Source organism: Pavona decussata, unplaced genomic scaffold, assembly GCF_977016875.1.
Source record: "Pavona decussata unplaced genomic scaffold, jaPavDecu1.1 SCAFFOLD_145, whole genome shotgun sequence".
Lineage (NCBI taxonomy): Eukaryota > Metazoa > Cnidaria > Anthozoa > Scleractinia > Agariciidae > Pavona > Pavona decussata.
Genome location: NW_028145558.1, coordinates 1,416,100 through 1,430,886, shown reverse-complemented (window position 1 = coordinate 1,430,886; position 14,787 = coordinate 1,416,100). Strand labels below are relative to the sequence as shown.

The 14,787-nt window shown below is 36.8% G+C and overlaps 1 protein-coding gene and 1 long non-coding RNA gene across 2 annotated transcripts in view; one reads left to right on the top strand and one right to left on the bottom strand.

Annotated features, from left to right (window-relative positions):
- Positions 1-3,500: 3,500 nt before the first annotated feature.
- On the top strand, positions 3,501-6,314 carry LOC146466365 (uncharacterized). The gene is made up of 6 exons (XR_014868040.1): positions 3,501-3,654; positions 4,394-4,425; positions 4,612-4,660; positions 5,000-5,028; positions 5,432-5,474; positions 6,041-6,314. It is a non-coding gene; the product is annotated as an uncharacterized LOC146466365 (long non-coding RNA).
- Positions 6,315-13,645: 7,331 nt separating this feature from the next.
- The window catches only part of LOC146466354 (uncharacterized), a 233,511-nt gene continuing 232,369 nt past the window's right edge, over positions 13,646-14,787 (bottom strand). The window contains exon 5 of the mRNA XM_085127466.1: positions 13,646-13,754. Coding sequence (XP_084983592.1) covers positions 13,678-13,754 — 77 coding nt within the window. The 3' untranslated portion in view covers positions 13,646-13,677. The remainder of the gene's footprint in view (positions 13,755-14,787) is intronic.

Sequence of the window (14,787 nt, the reverse complement as noted above, 5' to 3'; positions counted from 1 at the left end):
TAGAAGAAAAGAAGCAAGAGGTGCCTGATGATGTCATTTACGCTAAACTGTACTGTTATATTTTCTACGTTAAGCTTCATATTGAACTTTTCTTGAAACAAATTTAGTTCATGAAGTTCTTCCGAAAATAAACCAAATGGTTGTTGATCAGATTACTTTTAATGTTGATCTAAAATATTAAACATTGGAAATGCGTTCCCATACACCCATATCTCGAACTGGTGGCCAATAAGAAGACTAATAGCATTTGCACAGAGAGTATATAAACGTATTACAAAAAGTATGATCCAAAACTTATATACAAAGAGACGTCTTCTTTGAAGGGTTTTAGGATAGTCATTTCAAAATAATTCTAGAGCAGATTGGTACAGTGTTTATTTATCGTATTTTGGTTGTTGTTGTTATTTTAATATAGAGGGAAAAGCGAAAGGCCTCTTTAGATGAAGTGAACGAAAGTTTTCAGGTATGTTTAATTATATCACCTGGTCGCTTTCGCTTTCCTCTGCTTCAAAGTAAAGTTGTTCCTTGTGTTTGTCTGTGCCAGAAAAGGCGTCTTCTCTTGCAGGTTAATTTCAAAGTTATCGGTTCTGCCTCTAAATAGACTCTTCACTACATTACTAAAATCGTTCAGCCAGTACTTCCCACCCTCAAAGCTTTTCTTCCTTTTTTCTAATTTTTTATTTTACTTGATCAACAGACCGTCCTGGAAATGAGGCAGCAGATGGAGAGGTGAATATATTGAACAGCAAGTCATATTCTCTGGTTAATTTTATATCTCGATTTGCACTACTTGTAGGTGAATCCAAAACTTGACGTGCTATAGTATGGCTTGTTAATAAATTCAAATGGAAAAGACGAAATGGTGACCTTTTTAGGAGCATGGGGAATGACCTCAGGTTAAAATCTGGAAAACGGATCCATGTGGATAGTGTAAATACTGTTAGAAGCTTGTATCACTTGCAGGAATCGCTAATTATCGATTCTCTTTTTGCCTTCTCTTGTTTTATATCTGTTTGTTAAGATTGCCTGAGTAATAGTTTATCGACAGCCATTACCTAAAACGTTATTTTGATACTTTTCTTCCTCTTTTTTCGTATAGTGAACTGAAACAAATGAAAAGTGAAGGAAAGAGCTACAAAGAGCAGGTGGGTTTATACAAACCCGAACTTAAATAGTTTCCTTGCACTAAGAAGTCACGTGGCCCACATCCCTAAATTCGCCAAGGTACGTTTTAATGCAAGAGGGCTGTTAATAAATGATCGCGTTATGTTGTAGAATGTGAAGCTTTGATGCTTGATCTTACCTAAAACTTACATTTCAGTGCAATATTCAACTCTAATGGTGTTATTCAAGTTATCGACTAGCTCACTACCATACGTATCTATTGATTTATGGTTTAATTGGTTCGTTGATTGTTTCATTGATTGATTGATCGATTGATTGATTGATTGATTGATTGATTGATTGATTGATTGATTGATTGATTGATTGATTGGCTGGTTTGATCTCATTTCATTTCCTCTTATTTAGGTTTCCAAAGTGCAAGAGGCACTTGATCATCACGAAGAGCTGAAAAAGTGAGTAGATATTTTTATTTAAAATACATGCTTCTTACCTGACCACAAGCGGAAACTTAGCCGCACTAGCGGATGGATTACAATGATGAGATAACCGTATTAAATAAAAGCATCGGAACAGAAACGAATAAAACTCACTAAAACAAGGCGACACTAATGATGTTGAATACAAATGTATTGTGATAGAAAACAGAAAAAAATTCTAGAACGTTACTAGCGTTACTGGATATAAAATACACACTGGAATCGTCGTTTCTTTCTTGTGATTATTCAGAGGGCCCCTCATGCGAAATTCGTTTATTTTTTAACGGACTCAAGGAATTACTAAGGCTCGTGGTCGGCCCACGATGGTCGTTTTGTGAGTTGGCTGAATCCAAAACATTTATACGATAATAACTCAGTAACTGTTTGGGTCACACAAAAGTGTCTGCTTTTTTAGGCCTGACAGAAAGGGTTTTACCGCTTCTTTGACTGCCAATGATTCTGAAGTTTGTGACCAATAAGCCTATTTGCTTTATGTTTAGGGAACAGCTGGATGTGAGCAGCGAGCTTCAGAAAGAGAACGACCAGTTTGTAAGTTTCCTATTAACTAATATAACCTTTAATTTTAGTTGTTTTACCGATTCGGTCATGGACCATACAAGACACCACAATCATTCCAAAAGTTATTACTGAGATGTCGCGTAGAAAGTAAAGTATAAAAGATCAGCGATTTTCAAAACACAAAGTGCGACGATTTAAACAAAATACAAATGTTGGTAACAGTTGTTTAATTTCTATCAGCTAGCGAATCCCTTTTGCGTCACTTGTTTGTATACTACTTATTTAACTTTTATTTTAGTCAATTTGTAAACACCAAAGTTTATTTGTATTTAGTTTAGTATAGACATACCTACCCGCGCCTCGACTAGTTTGAGCTATTTGCGGGTAGGTATATAACCAGCTTGTAACTGTCTGTTTTAATAAAGTGTTGTTTTTGTTGTTGTTGTTGTTGTTGTTGTTGTTGTTGAAGAATGGTTTGCAAATAGAATATTGGATAGTAAATGTTCTCGTTAAACTTCTTTGGAGAAGAAAAGTTTCGCCTTCATTGTTTTAAGTGCTTTCTTGCTTAATTTGTTTTAGACTGCGGCATTGGATGAAGAGCACAGGAGAGTGGAGGTACTTTGCTCTAGCTGCGCTAGCTGATGAATAAACCACTTCGTAAATGCATTAAAAAATGAGACAACTTCTAGAACTCAAACTAGAGATACACCATTTCAGTATTTCTGTGATGGCTATATGTTTTGAATTCGGTAGTTTAAAAGAAGAACAAAAAACAAACAAACAAGCAAAGGCGTCAACAAAAACAACAACAAATGAAAAGGAATTATTCCCAAAATAATTCCGTAAGAAGTCAAAAAAGTCATTTGTTTTGTCATATATGCTTTACCACTCACCACGAATGGTTCTCAACCTTTTAGAAGTGAAGTGAAAACCAATCGGGAACTCGCTCGCAGACACACTTTTTCTGCGCTTTAAGCCAGTTTCTTGTAGTTGTTTCGAGTTCTGATTGGCTCATTAGGTTGCAAACGTTTGTTTTGATGGGTTGGAAGAGTTAAATTAGTTTCTGTTTAACGAAATTGAACAGAAGACCACCTTATGTTCTCAAAATTGATATAACTGGTAAAAATAAAAATTAAAAAAATCTTTAGATTCAGTTTCGGAGCATGTACCTTCCTTTCATGTCATTTTCTTGATACTAAAACTGGAAACTACCATTAAAATCGAGACACTTGTTTTTATCGAAAACCACACAGACTATGAACACGGAAAACGATTTCTTCTGTTACCTATAACTGTCCCAAGAGAAGCCCACATGAAATGCTTGTATCGTGGCTTAACAATTATTCTAAACTGTGTTATTTTTCTACATCTTGTAGGAATTAAAGGTAAAGATGGAAAGGTAAATGGCAGATTGGCGAAATTTTAAAATCCTCTTTCTTTCTCTTCATGTAAATGTAAGGTATGCTTAAATACTTGTGTTTGTCTTTATAGTGAGATGGCAGAAATGCTTATCAAGATGGAGAACATCGATAAGGTATTATAACTATGAAAGCTTTTAGTTTTTGTCTCGTGGCCAAAAGTTGGGAACAATGCGGCATTTTCTTGTTTAAGGTTTATTCGTGGACAGGTCCAGCCTAGTTTCAAAGCCTTCACGCTGTCAATACAGGAAGGGAGCTTTGTTGTAAGCGTGGATTCGAACGGTGACGTCAACTTTAATAGCATCTTCGATATCATGTCGGCGAAGAATGGAATCCAGGCTCAGATAGGACATAGTTTTGGCTGGATTGAGCTTAAAAAAAAATGGGTGGGTACGGGATTCTAGGAATGTGATGTCCGGGAAAATGGATTAAATTAGTGGATACCATTGTAGACGGATTTCTGTAAAATACTTCACAAGTTTGTTAAGAATGAGATTTAAAACAGCAAATTGCGAAAAAGTTATCAATCCGCGCTGCGCCAAAGTGGGATCCGGTTTATCTAGTCCGAGACGGCACAAAGTTATGAGAGGTTTGAAATTTCTTCTGCTTGATTTAAAACCCCTGCTAAAAAAGCACATACGTTGCTTTGCCACAACGGTAACCGAAACATGAATCATGGCCTTGCTACTTAGGTATTCTCTTACTATTCAATCTAAAATCACCAGCCCGTCTGTGATCCACAAACCGTTATTGTCAAGAAGGATAGTGAAGACTTCTGAGTCTTAGAAGGAGGCCATGATGAGTGAAAAGTGTTCTTCTCGTAAATAATTTGTTTGTTTATTTTTATTTTCGCAGTCACTTTCTCTGGAAATAGATGAACTTAACAGGTGAAAACATGCAGTCTTTTCATGCTTCCAACCCATTAACTTGATTTTATTTCGATAACAACTTAGCGGTTATTTTGAACATCCCTGCACAAAATGAAAAGGAATTTTAATTAAGGACGCGAACACTATCGGCAGCATATATTTGATTTATTTATTTATACCATTTTTTACTTTACTTTAATTTAGGCAGAGCCCAAGAAAGGTCGAGGAATCAGTCTCAGTTTGGAAACAACAGGTGAGAAAGAACGAAAGAAATGTTACTTCAACAAAGCTCGTTGTTGTTTGTAATTCCAGATTTTGATTCAGTGAGTACTGGGGAAAGCTGGCAAAAGGCATTTATCCTGAAGTTATTTCTCACCAAATGAAATACCTGAAACAAACACAAAATGCGAGGACATTTTGTAAGCCCTTACTTGATGGCTTAGCAAGACAGGCCCAAAGCCGTATTAACCCTGATTTGAAAAGGTCTATTGCGATTACCTTGCACTTGTCATTATGAAACGCGGCTTAATTTAGGATCAGTAATCCTAGCTTGTCAAGGTAATTAGTCTAACTTGTCCTTTTCTTTTTTCAGGCTGTGAATGAACTTGCAAAGAAGGATAGGTAAGTCCAACAAAGTAGAGAATCGAGTTACCTAAACTATTATATTAATGAGACGATGACCATATTTTGGAAGTTAGAGTGACTGTAGTGAAGTGAGAGAGCTGGCGTAACAAAGCAAAACTTGTTGCGATTTGTGAAGTTCAAGCAGCTCACTGGAAGGAATGATAAGGGCCAGTCATACTTGATTAAATTTCAGTTTATGATTAGTTCGGGTTGGATTACACTGTAAGTCTCAATGCATAATAAATATAACAATTAAAGAAGTAAGGATATGATTACCAAACGCAAGAGACTGAGAAATCTTTGAACTCTTTGCAAACTCAGAGATTTTTAATATTAGTTTGAAATACTTCCGTGGACAATCTTTGAGTAAGATCGTTTTTCTGTTTTCTCTCCGTAACAGTGAACTGACAGAACTTAAGAAAGTGCTTGAACCACTGCAGGAAGTGAGTATTGAGAATACAATCATACATCAGGAATCACGCGAAGAGCTAAGAAACTAAAATCATGAGTACGATACAAAAGTCTGCACTGTGCAATCTTTGTACCTAACGACAGAATCAAAATATTTTATGACTATACCACCCCCCCCCCCCCCGAAAAAAAAAAAAGAAATAAAAATAGAGATTCTGGACTAAGTGCTACCTCATTCTATATTATCACCACGAGTAATGTTTGGATAACAATAACAATTAAGACTTCTGAAGAAAGCCGAGAAGATTAACATCAGTATTCGGCAACAATTGGGTTCGACACCCCCCCCCCCCCCCTCCTCCTTCTCCCACAGTGAGTCTAAACTGCCCCTACACTATCCTCTATAGGATCTGAAATGCCACTATCCCAACCTTCAGATAGAGGCCAAACGGTAACAAAGCTAATTGCCAGAGGAACTTGTAATATTAAACTTTGCTTGCTCATGTGCGATATTTTAAACACAGATGTCTGTAAACGGAGTAAATTGAAATTAGAGTAATAAGATATATGAATTAATGACATGTTATCTCCTCACCAGTTTCCAGCAAGAAAGAAATGCAGCAAATCAAGAAGGGTTATTAGACTGCTATGCAGCCTGTTCTGCTGTACATGTCGCCGTTAAACGATTCCTCTTGTTTTATATCAGAGTGTAAATAATGTGCTGTTTTGTAAATTGAATACTGTGTATTTTTTTTTCTACATCAAACTGACGTGTACAATTTGTATTCTTGTTTTAACGAACTAAAGTAAAACGTGCACTCGTTTTCCTATGCGTTCGGATAAATGAATAAAAATTCGTTTTGACAGTTTGAGCTGGGTTTCGATATTAAACCTTTCGCAAATATTAAAAGATGGTCTTATTCGGAACTGAACCTGTATTGCTTTTCAGAAATGAGACATGTTGTCGATGTTTTAGGAGGAATGTGTGGCAAGGCGAGGGAGAGGGAGGAGGGGAGGAGGGAAGGGGAGGGGGTTAGGTAGCGGGGGAAGAGGAAGGGTTCACGGTCTATCCAGTCCAGGAAGAAGAGCCTAGTGCCCAGACCATGACGCGCATAACATAACGCAAGGTCCAAGTTTAAATCGTTGACCTGCGTGATTTCCATGTAGAATCAAGAAAAACAAAGTGAAGGAAATCACTTCTTGTGAGCAGAGCTGAGGCGAGTCTTAATTGCCCTGTATACCAGCGTTTAGCTCTCTAAACAAGCAGGATAACGTCCGGCTCGCTTGCGGCTATGACGTTTGTGTGCTTCGTATCATTGCATCAAACAATGCCTTTGGGTTCCCAAACAAAAAGTATTAACCATTTAAAGTTCTTCCTCTGTTTTGCAGTGCGAAAACTCTACTTCGTATTAAGGCAAAGTAAAAGCTTCTATCAGCTGCTACATGTAACTACTAAATGTTATTCAGTCCCTGTTTGAAAACCCAGTCTTGAAACTCGATTTACCACAGCTAAGTAAAATATCTGCGAAACCAGTATGGTAACCAAATGCCCAAGGACATTGACGGTTACCAAATAGGACGGTGCCTACGTTTGTTACTGCGCATACTTTCTGCGCATCTCGGGATTCCCGGGTTTCCTATGGATGGTGCCTACTAATACAGGGATATCTTTTTCGCGGTTTAAAAATAAGCGAGCAGTACAGAACTTAGCAATTGCTCTTGGTATCCAAAAAGAAAATTTGGAGTAAAGAATTGAGATGATTTCGTTGGATATCTCGTACGAAATACTTGGTACGAAAACTTTTAAGACAAACTTGATCATGCACAGGAATAAAAATGGAGGAATATAAGAGAACGTTTGTATGGACAGGTCAGATTGAAGTGAAAATTACGATTTCGTTGACGCATGAATATATAGGTTTTCGAGGCTTCATTGGCAACTGCTTCAGTAGTCTGCGTAAACAGGGCTTTTATTTCTATGTATTCTTTATTTCATATATACCCTATCTATGCATCATCACAATCAGCTATATTTCTATCAATTTTTTCAAATGTCAATTAAATAGTAATTAAATGTCAAAGTGTGCTTTCTATGTAATGGCATTTGAAAGCGGACTGTGATGTTCAGTTATTACGAACTTCTATCTCTAAGAAATTAAACTGTGACTCCCTTAAGAAAGTCGTTCTTAGGTCCTTCCGTAAGCCGACCAGTTGCTCAAACCAGTCTCTTCAGTAAGAAACATCTTATATGGCGCCGAATTTTTAACATAAAAAGGTGATATCGATTTACGTGAGCAATTAATGAAAACCAATTAGTTTTAAAAAAAATTCTCAGTTGATAGAGTTTCTTGTCTAACCTATCGAAGCTGCGTCGATTACAGTAAAATTGTCGAAGTGAGGGCAAGCCCATCCTTCATTTAACACCTTTGTGGGTGTGAGATCTAAAATTAGACGCCGTTCAGTCGTGGCAAGTTTTTGACTTAAGCGTCCTCTGAAAAAAACATAAAGGCCTCAAAATTTCATAATATCACCACAACAATATAAGAAATTTAAAAGTTCTAATTTCTTTAAGCTGGTTTTATTCTTAAAACTAAGCCAATTTTATCCGAGTTAAGGGTCGTAGAAAAAGACTCATGTTGTTTGTCAGTTATTTACGCTCTGATAATTGATTGACAACTAAAGGTGAGAATGGCCAGGCCAGGCCCTTTTTATACCGGAATTTCCTGTTTTAGACATTTGTTGATTTATTTCCCACTGAGATTCAAAAATAGTTAACAAACTTGACCTTAACTGGTTTATACTGGACAGTAGTTAGCTTTTGGCGGAACTCCAATGGTTCGTGGTGATACTATAAGAGGAACCGCTGAAGTAACTAAAACAGAAAGAGAAAAATAAGAAAACGTCTGTCAATTAAAAATACTTCAGATATTATGTCGCATACAATATCTCGAGTATTTCGTGGCAATAGCCACGTTTAAGCCAAAGTTTAAGTATAACTTGTAACGTTGTATTTATCCTCTTGTTGGATTTTGCATTGTAATTTTCTCGTATTTTAGACCTAATTTTTGCGTGAGTTCTTATAGTAAATTAGATGGACATTTGTACGTCCATTCGTTCGTTCACTAACAATGCGCAGGTGCAAAGCAACCAATTGGAGCCTAATCCCTCATCCTACAGAAATAGAAGGCTACTGAAATACTATTAACAACGCCGCTCAAAGAAAAGGAAATGTGAGATGTCTGCACGTACGCTGTAAAATTTGAAAATTTACATGTCTACTAAAATTGATCGAAAGAAGAGCTAATTTGATGCAAATGAGCCGCATGTTTGTAGCAAGATTCAGTCTCACCAGTTAAAGCAGTTTTGGAGCCAAGTTGGCATTATTCACGTTATCAAGAAACGAGGTGAGTAGCAATACTTTACTACAGCCCAATCAAGTGGGTTTCTCTCAGAAATATATCACGCGTTTTAAGGGTAATGTTCAAATGCAGGTGGTTTCATAAACTCCAATTAAGGTTGTTGTGAGCACCGTTTCCTGATGAATATAATAAAGGGTTGTTGAAAGGCTGAAACATTGAAACAAACCTGCTATAACATTATTATTTTGTGCTTCTCTGTTGATATTCCAGTAAAGTTACGTTTCAGTCCACGAAGATCACTGTTAGTAAGAAAGATGATCTACTGAAGACAACCTCTCAGTTGAGCGGCGAATTCCATAATACATATCGTGAATAAATAGCGATGAATTCAAACACTTGTGGAATAAAAAGTGACGGTTTCACTCAAATATTGAAATATAAAGAAAGATGTATTATTCCACACGTCACGATTTTGAAAGAACTATCTTCCTTCTGAACGCCACGACGTTCCCTATAATGGTCGGTCGCTAACCACTGAGCTACAAAGTGACGTGAAGAGCTGGGTCATTTAGTACAAATTTCAAGGAAGGGAAGAATACTTTTTTGGAAAAGATATCGTTTAGCTCAACAGTTAAGTCACTTATTCTACCGCAGGTAAGACAAATACGAGGCTAAAACAAGTAAGGAGGTGATGCTCCTCTTTATTAATGCAGATGGCTAAATGACAAAAGAGTATACAAAAGGAAACCGTATGGTTTAATTTTAGCTCAATTTTTAAAGAACTTTAGTTACGCACCTGCCATTTTTAGTAGTTTCTTGTTTATACTTGGCTGAAACATTCAAACAAACCTGGCATTAGATTATTATTTTGTGTTTCTCTTTAAACATTCCATTAAAATGTCAGTCCAAGAAGATCACTGTTAGTGAGACCGGAAGATGATCTAACACGACCACTCAGTTAGGCCGCGACTTACGTATAAATATCGTGAATAAATAGAAATGAGTTCAAACAGTTGTCAAATCAAAAAGGTGACCAATTTGCTCAAATGATGAAATATAAAGAAAGATGTTGTATCGCACATACCACGAAAGAAAGAATTATCTTCTTTCTCAACGCGTGTGAAAACCATGAAGTTCCCTATAATGGTCGGTCGCTAACCACTGAGTTACAGGGTGACGTGGAAAGCTGTATCATTTTGCATGTGCAAATTTTAAGGAAGGGAAGAATAATTTTTAGAAAAGCAATCGTTTCGCTCATCAGTTGTTTTACAACTAAGAGACTAGGAAAAATTATGAAGCGATGTTCCTCTTTATTAATGCAGATGACTAAATGGCAAACGAGTTGACAAAAGGAAACCGCATGTTTTAATTTTAGCTCAATTTTTTAAGAACCTTGGTTACGCACCTGCCATTTTTAGGAGTTCCTTGCTTATACTTAAGATACATTTTGGGAAAGTTTGGTGTGCCTCGATTAATAGTTTTCCAGTTAATTCAAGCAATTTATCTTTTGAACAAAAGTACAGCTCAGAAAAGTTCGTTACAAAGAAGTCTGTATATCTGGCACAATTCTTGTTTAGTTATTCGTACTTCTGTCTGTTTACTGTTAATTGACATCCTCGTCTAGTTCAGAGAAAATAACCAATTTCCCACGCCAAATATCAAGTGAGCGATGATTTGCACGAACTTCGATGTCCTCGCGATCAAAACTTGCAAATTGAAGAAGGATAAAAACAACTATAGAAATTAGACAACCAATCAGATTCTTGCTTTCATCTTATGCCATATGGGTACAGCTGATGCTTTAGCACAAAAACAACATCGTTTTAATACGTTGTCATGTTTGATCGAAATTAATCTACATACACCTAAGAACTACATGTGGACAACTATCTTTTTATCAAAACAATAGTTCACCGCATTCGCAGATCTTTACAATGACAAGAACAACCTTCAACTAAAGCAGCCTTGAACATAGTTTGGCATTGATCGACTAATAGGGCAAAATGCGTCGAAAATATCCTACAGGAAATAAGAAATTGAAAACTTCGCCATAGCAAAATTGATACGTTTGGATAGAGTTTGAGACTTTAAAGTAACCGTATTTTCCTAAAAGAATATTGGTGGGGCTATTCAGCTCAAGGAATGATTTCTTTTTATGAAAACAAGGCAGTACATCATCACATCATTTAATTAAATTTGAAGCAACTCGTCGTTACCTAGAGTATATTCTTGCTACTGTTCAGCTTAAGGACTGAAATTTCTATGAAAACAGCCGTCTTTCTCTAGAGATTATTTGTCGGACTGTTCGGCTGAAGGACTGAAATCTTTATAAAAACAAGGCATAAAATCATCATTTTATTGAAATTCATTGCGAATTTTTATGTCACTATCATGAGTTCTGTAAACGACGATCCGGCGAAATAGAAAACGGAGCGACGATTTACGAATGATAACCATGTGATCAAACAATTAAACATAGAAAGTAAATTTATGTTGATATTTTAGAGGAGCTACTGTTCAAGTAAGGATAGTATGTGGATTTTTTCTTACAGACAGACCATCATTGGCAAAATACCAAAGGAAAAACCTCCTTTTGTAAACTTTGTCTTTCGTCTTCCAAGTTGAAGTTTTTATACTCGGCTCTTTTCACAAACATTCAGAGTTTTTAATTTACGTTTGTATGGCATTGCTATGACCATATGTGGACACTGGTATAGCTTATGTCTCTCAAAACAACTGCGACACAACCACACCGAACACGGGAAAAACAAAAGAATGAATCATGGAAATAATTTATTTAGAAATTAATCTAGACGAGGAAATGAAATATTACTCTAAGAGTTCTACTGTAAGAAACGACTGAACATATTTTTCTTTACTTTGTTCTTATCCACAGCTTACAACGAATTAACACGAGGAGAAGGAGCGTTTCAGTTTTATTGAAATATGGTTGGTAACTCTACTAAAGATCCTTCTTTAGAAAAGCTGGAAAATGCATGGAAAAAAGTTTTACTCACTGAATTTATTGTGATAGCTATACTCAACGGTTTCACTCTCGTCGCATTTGCAAGAAATCGCCACTTACGCAAGCGCACTACTTATCTGATAATAAACCTGACTGTGGCTGATTTACTGGTGGGATCAGTGACAGGACCAGTGGAAATATTATGCCTAGATTTCGAACGTGGACGCGGTTTCAGCTGGCAAGAATTCTTCATTTTAACCTCGAGATTCATATTTCCCCTTGCCTCTTCAGCCAATCTTTCGTTAATTTCTTTAGAGCGGTTGCACGCCACACTTTTCCCCTTTAGGCACTGTTTAATTGAGAAATGGCTTTACTTCAAAGTTATTATTGGCAGCTGGATGATAACTTTGCTACTGGCATCCATGATGTCGGTTGTTGAAGGGCTCCATTTAGAGTTAATTCCGTATGCACTTGCATGTTACACTATTCTTACCCTTCTTATCATAACTGTTTCTTATGTTATTATTATCATAAAAGTCAAAAGTAACCCTCCTCCGCAGCATTTTAGTGCACTTTCCTCGGAAAGGAAATTGTCAGTAACCTTAAGCATAGTTACCGTCGTGTCTATCCTGACTATTCTGCCCGCATCTATTTGGGTAACAATTGTACGCGATATAGCCAGCCAAATGTCCTTAACTTCTGCAGCATTCATTCGAATACACTCAAAGCTATCTTTACTATATTATGCCAATTCTATCGTCAATCCATTGATATATGCCATAAGAATGCAAGAGTTTAGGAAAGCGGTCAAGGAGCTTTGTAAGAGCACTCCAAAGGTGTCCAAACCCATTGAACTGCATGCAATGTAGTGCATGAGGGGAAAGAAAAAACCAATAAAACAAAGAAAACAAACTTTAGCGATTAGAAACAATCGAGATTTGGTTTATCCTGATAGTTATGTTATTTTTACTTACTTTGCGATGCACCTTTTTAACAAGTGTTGAAAAAGTTAACGTTCTTTTTTATATTTTGTTGTAATCAACTGTGAAGCGACTGGTTTTTTTTTGTTTTTGTTTTTTCCTGGTACAAGTAACACTTAAGCCTAGCTTAAAGTTGCTGAATCTCATGAGAAGTACGACCCTAAAATACTGGCTCAAAACAACTTGTTCAAGGTGTTATTAAGCTTCAAGAAAGTTTTGAATAAAGAACTATTGACAGCGTTACTTGTGGTATTTTTACTGGAGCTTCAATATAATCTTCCTTCGATTTCTTAATTACACATGCAAGCTGCTCGCATGTGTAATTAAGAAATCGAGGGTAGATCGTAAGTGATCATCCATCAATTTGGGCTTTTTGCTTTACCTTTTTTTTTTTTGAGCTCCAGGGAGCCTTGTGAAGGGGAGGCGACAGATTCTGAACCCCCAGCCACCTCCCCCTTAGTCGAAGCTTCAAGGGGCATTGAAGCTACCCAAACAGAGATAATATAGTGCGTCTAAAAACTGTCTTCTTTCAGGTACGAAAAGAGGAACGATGATGTGATGTCTTTATTAGTTCTGAAAACTTTGTACAATTATAAAAGGGCCAACCGGACAAAAGAAAGGTTCCAGATCCTGATGATCCTAATGTGAAAAAAAGCTAACTGTACTGCTGAGGCTGTATACTGTATATCTTTCCAATTCCTCAAGCAAACACTGAAAAATGGTTCACTAAAAAAACCTCCGGCAAAATGAGATTAGTTTTTTTAAAAGATCATATTTATCAGTTCATAGGGTTTTTCTTGAAATCGCGTCGATATCGGTAAGATTAGAGGTTGATTATGTTTTAGACATTTGTTGGTTTGTTTCCCGTTGAATGCATGATGAAAACGATGATGTCAGGACTAAGATTTAAAAGTGGTCAACAAACTTGATCTTAACTGGTTAATACTGGACAGCAATCAGCAACTCCAATGATTCGTGATGATACTCTAAGCGGAACCGCTGCACTAACTAAAACAGAAAAAGAGAAAAAAAAGTAAATATCTGTCAATGAAAAATAAAATCCCTCAGCAATTATGTCGCATAAATTACTTCCAGAATTTCGTAGGAGTAGCCAACCAGAGTTCATTCTTTTGGCTTTACCTTAACGTTGCGAAAGCACAACCAATTTTAGTTTTCCTTCTTACAAGTTTAAATATAACTTGTAACGTTGAATTACCTAGCCTCTTGCTGGGTAATTCATTGTTATTTTATTGTATTTTAGACGTAATTTTTCCGTGATTTCTTGGTTTATTAGACGATCTTTTTGTCCGACCCTTTATTTGTTCGTCCGTCCGTCCGTTCTTTCGCTGGTTCCCTTGTTCGTTCACTAATTTATACTAACAATGCTCAGATGTAAAGGAGCCAATGAATGATTTGCCAGTAATCAGATACCTATGTTATGCGCACAGGATTCTGGGATCGCCAGTGGGCAAACATTGCAAGTCGCCAGAAAGAAATGTATGGCATAAAGTTGTTTCTCCGTCAAAAGCAGTGATTTCGGGCAAAAAATAACGCATTTTCACCGCCATTTTGTGAGAAGTGGAGGTGACTAATGTTGGTGCGTGGAAATTGTAAGATTTTGTGTTATAACTGCGATGAAATCTATTGATAAATGCGAAATGTTGATTGTGCAATCTACTGAATCTACATCAAGCAATGGTCTCGAAATGGTGCAAACGTAGGTATTAATTTGAGGGGATTGACTCAATAAAGCCTTTTCAGTTGTAATTTTATGTGTACCGGTATTAACAACCTATGCCAGGCGGTGATCACTGTGCTGTATGAGGTGTATAACTAAAGGGTTGACAAGCCTTCGCGCTCACGTGGGTGTTGTAGTTTTGCCCTCAAGGGTATATATTTTTGAGAACACCCTTTTATCTATGAAATGAGCGGTATCCCCCGCTTGTTTGAAAGCTATGCAATGCGTTAAACTGAGGGCTTCAGTCCTCTTTAGTCACGGTTGTGTTTTTGTTAATATCGCTTCGCGTCGCTCTGTCACTGT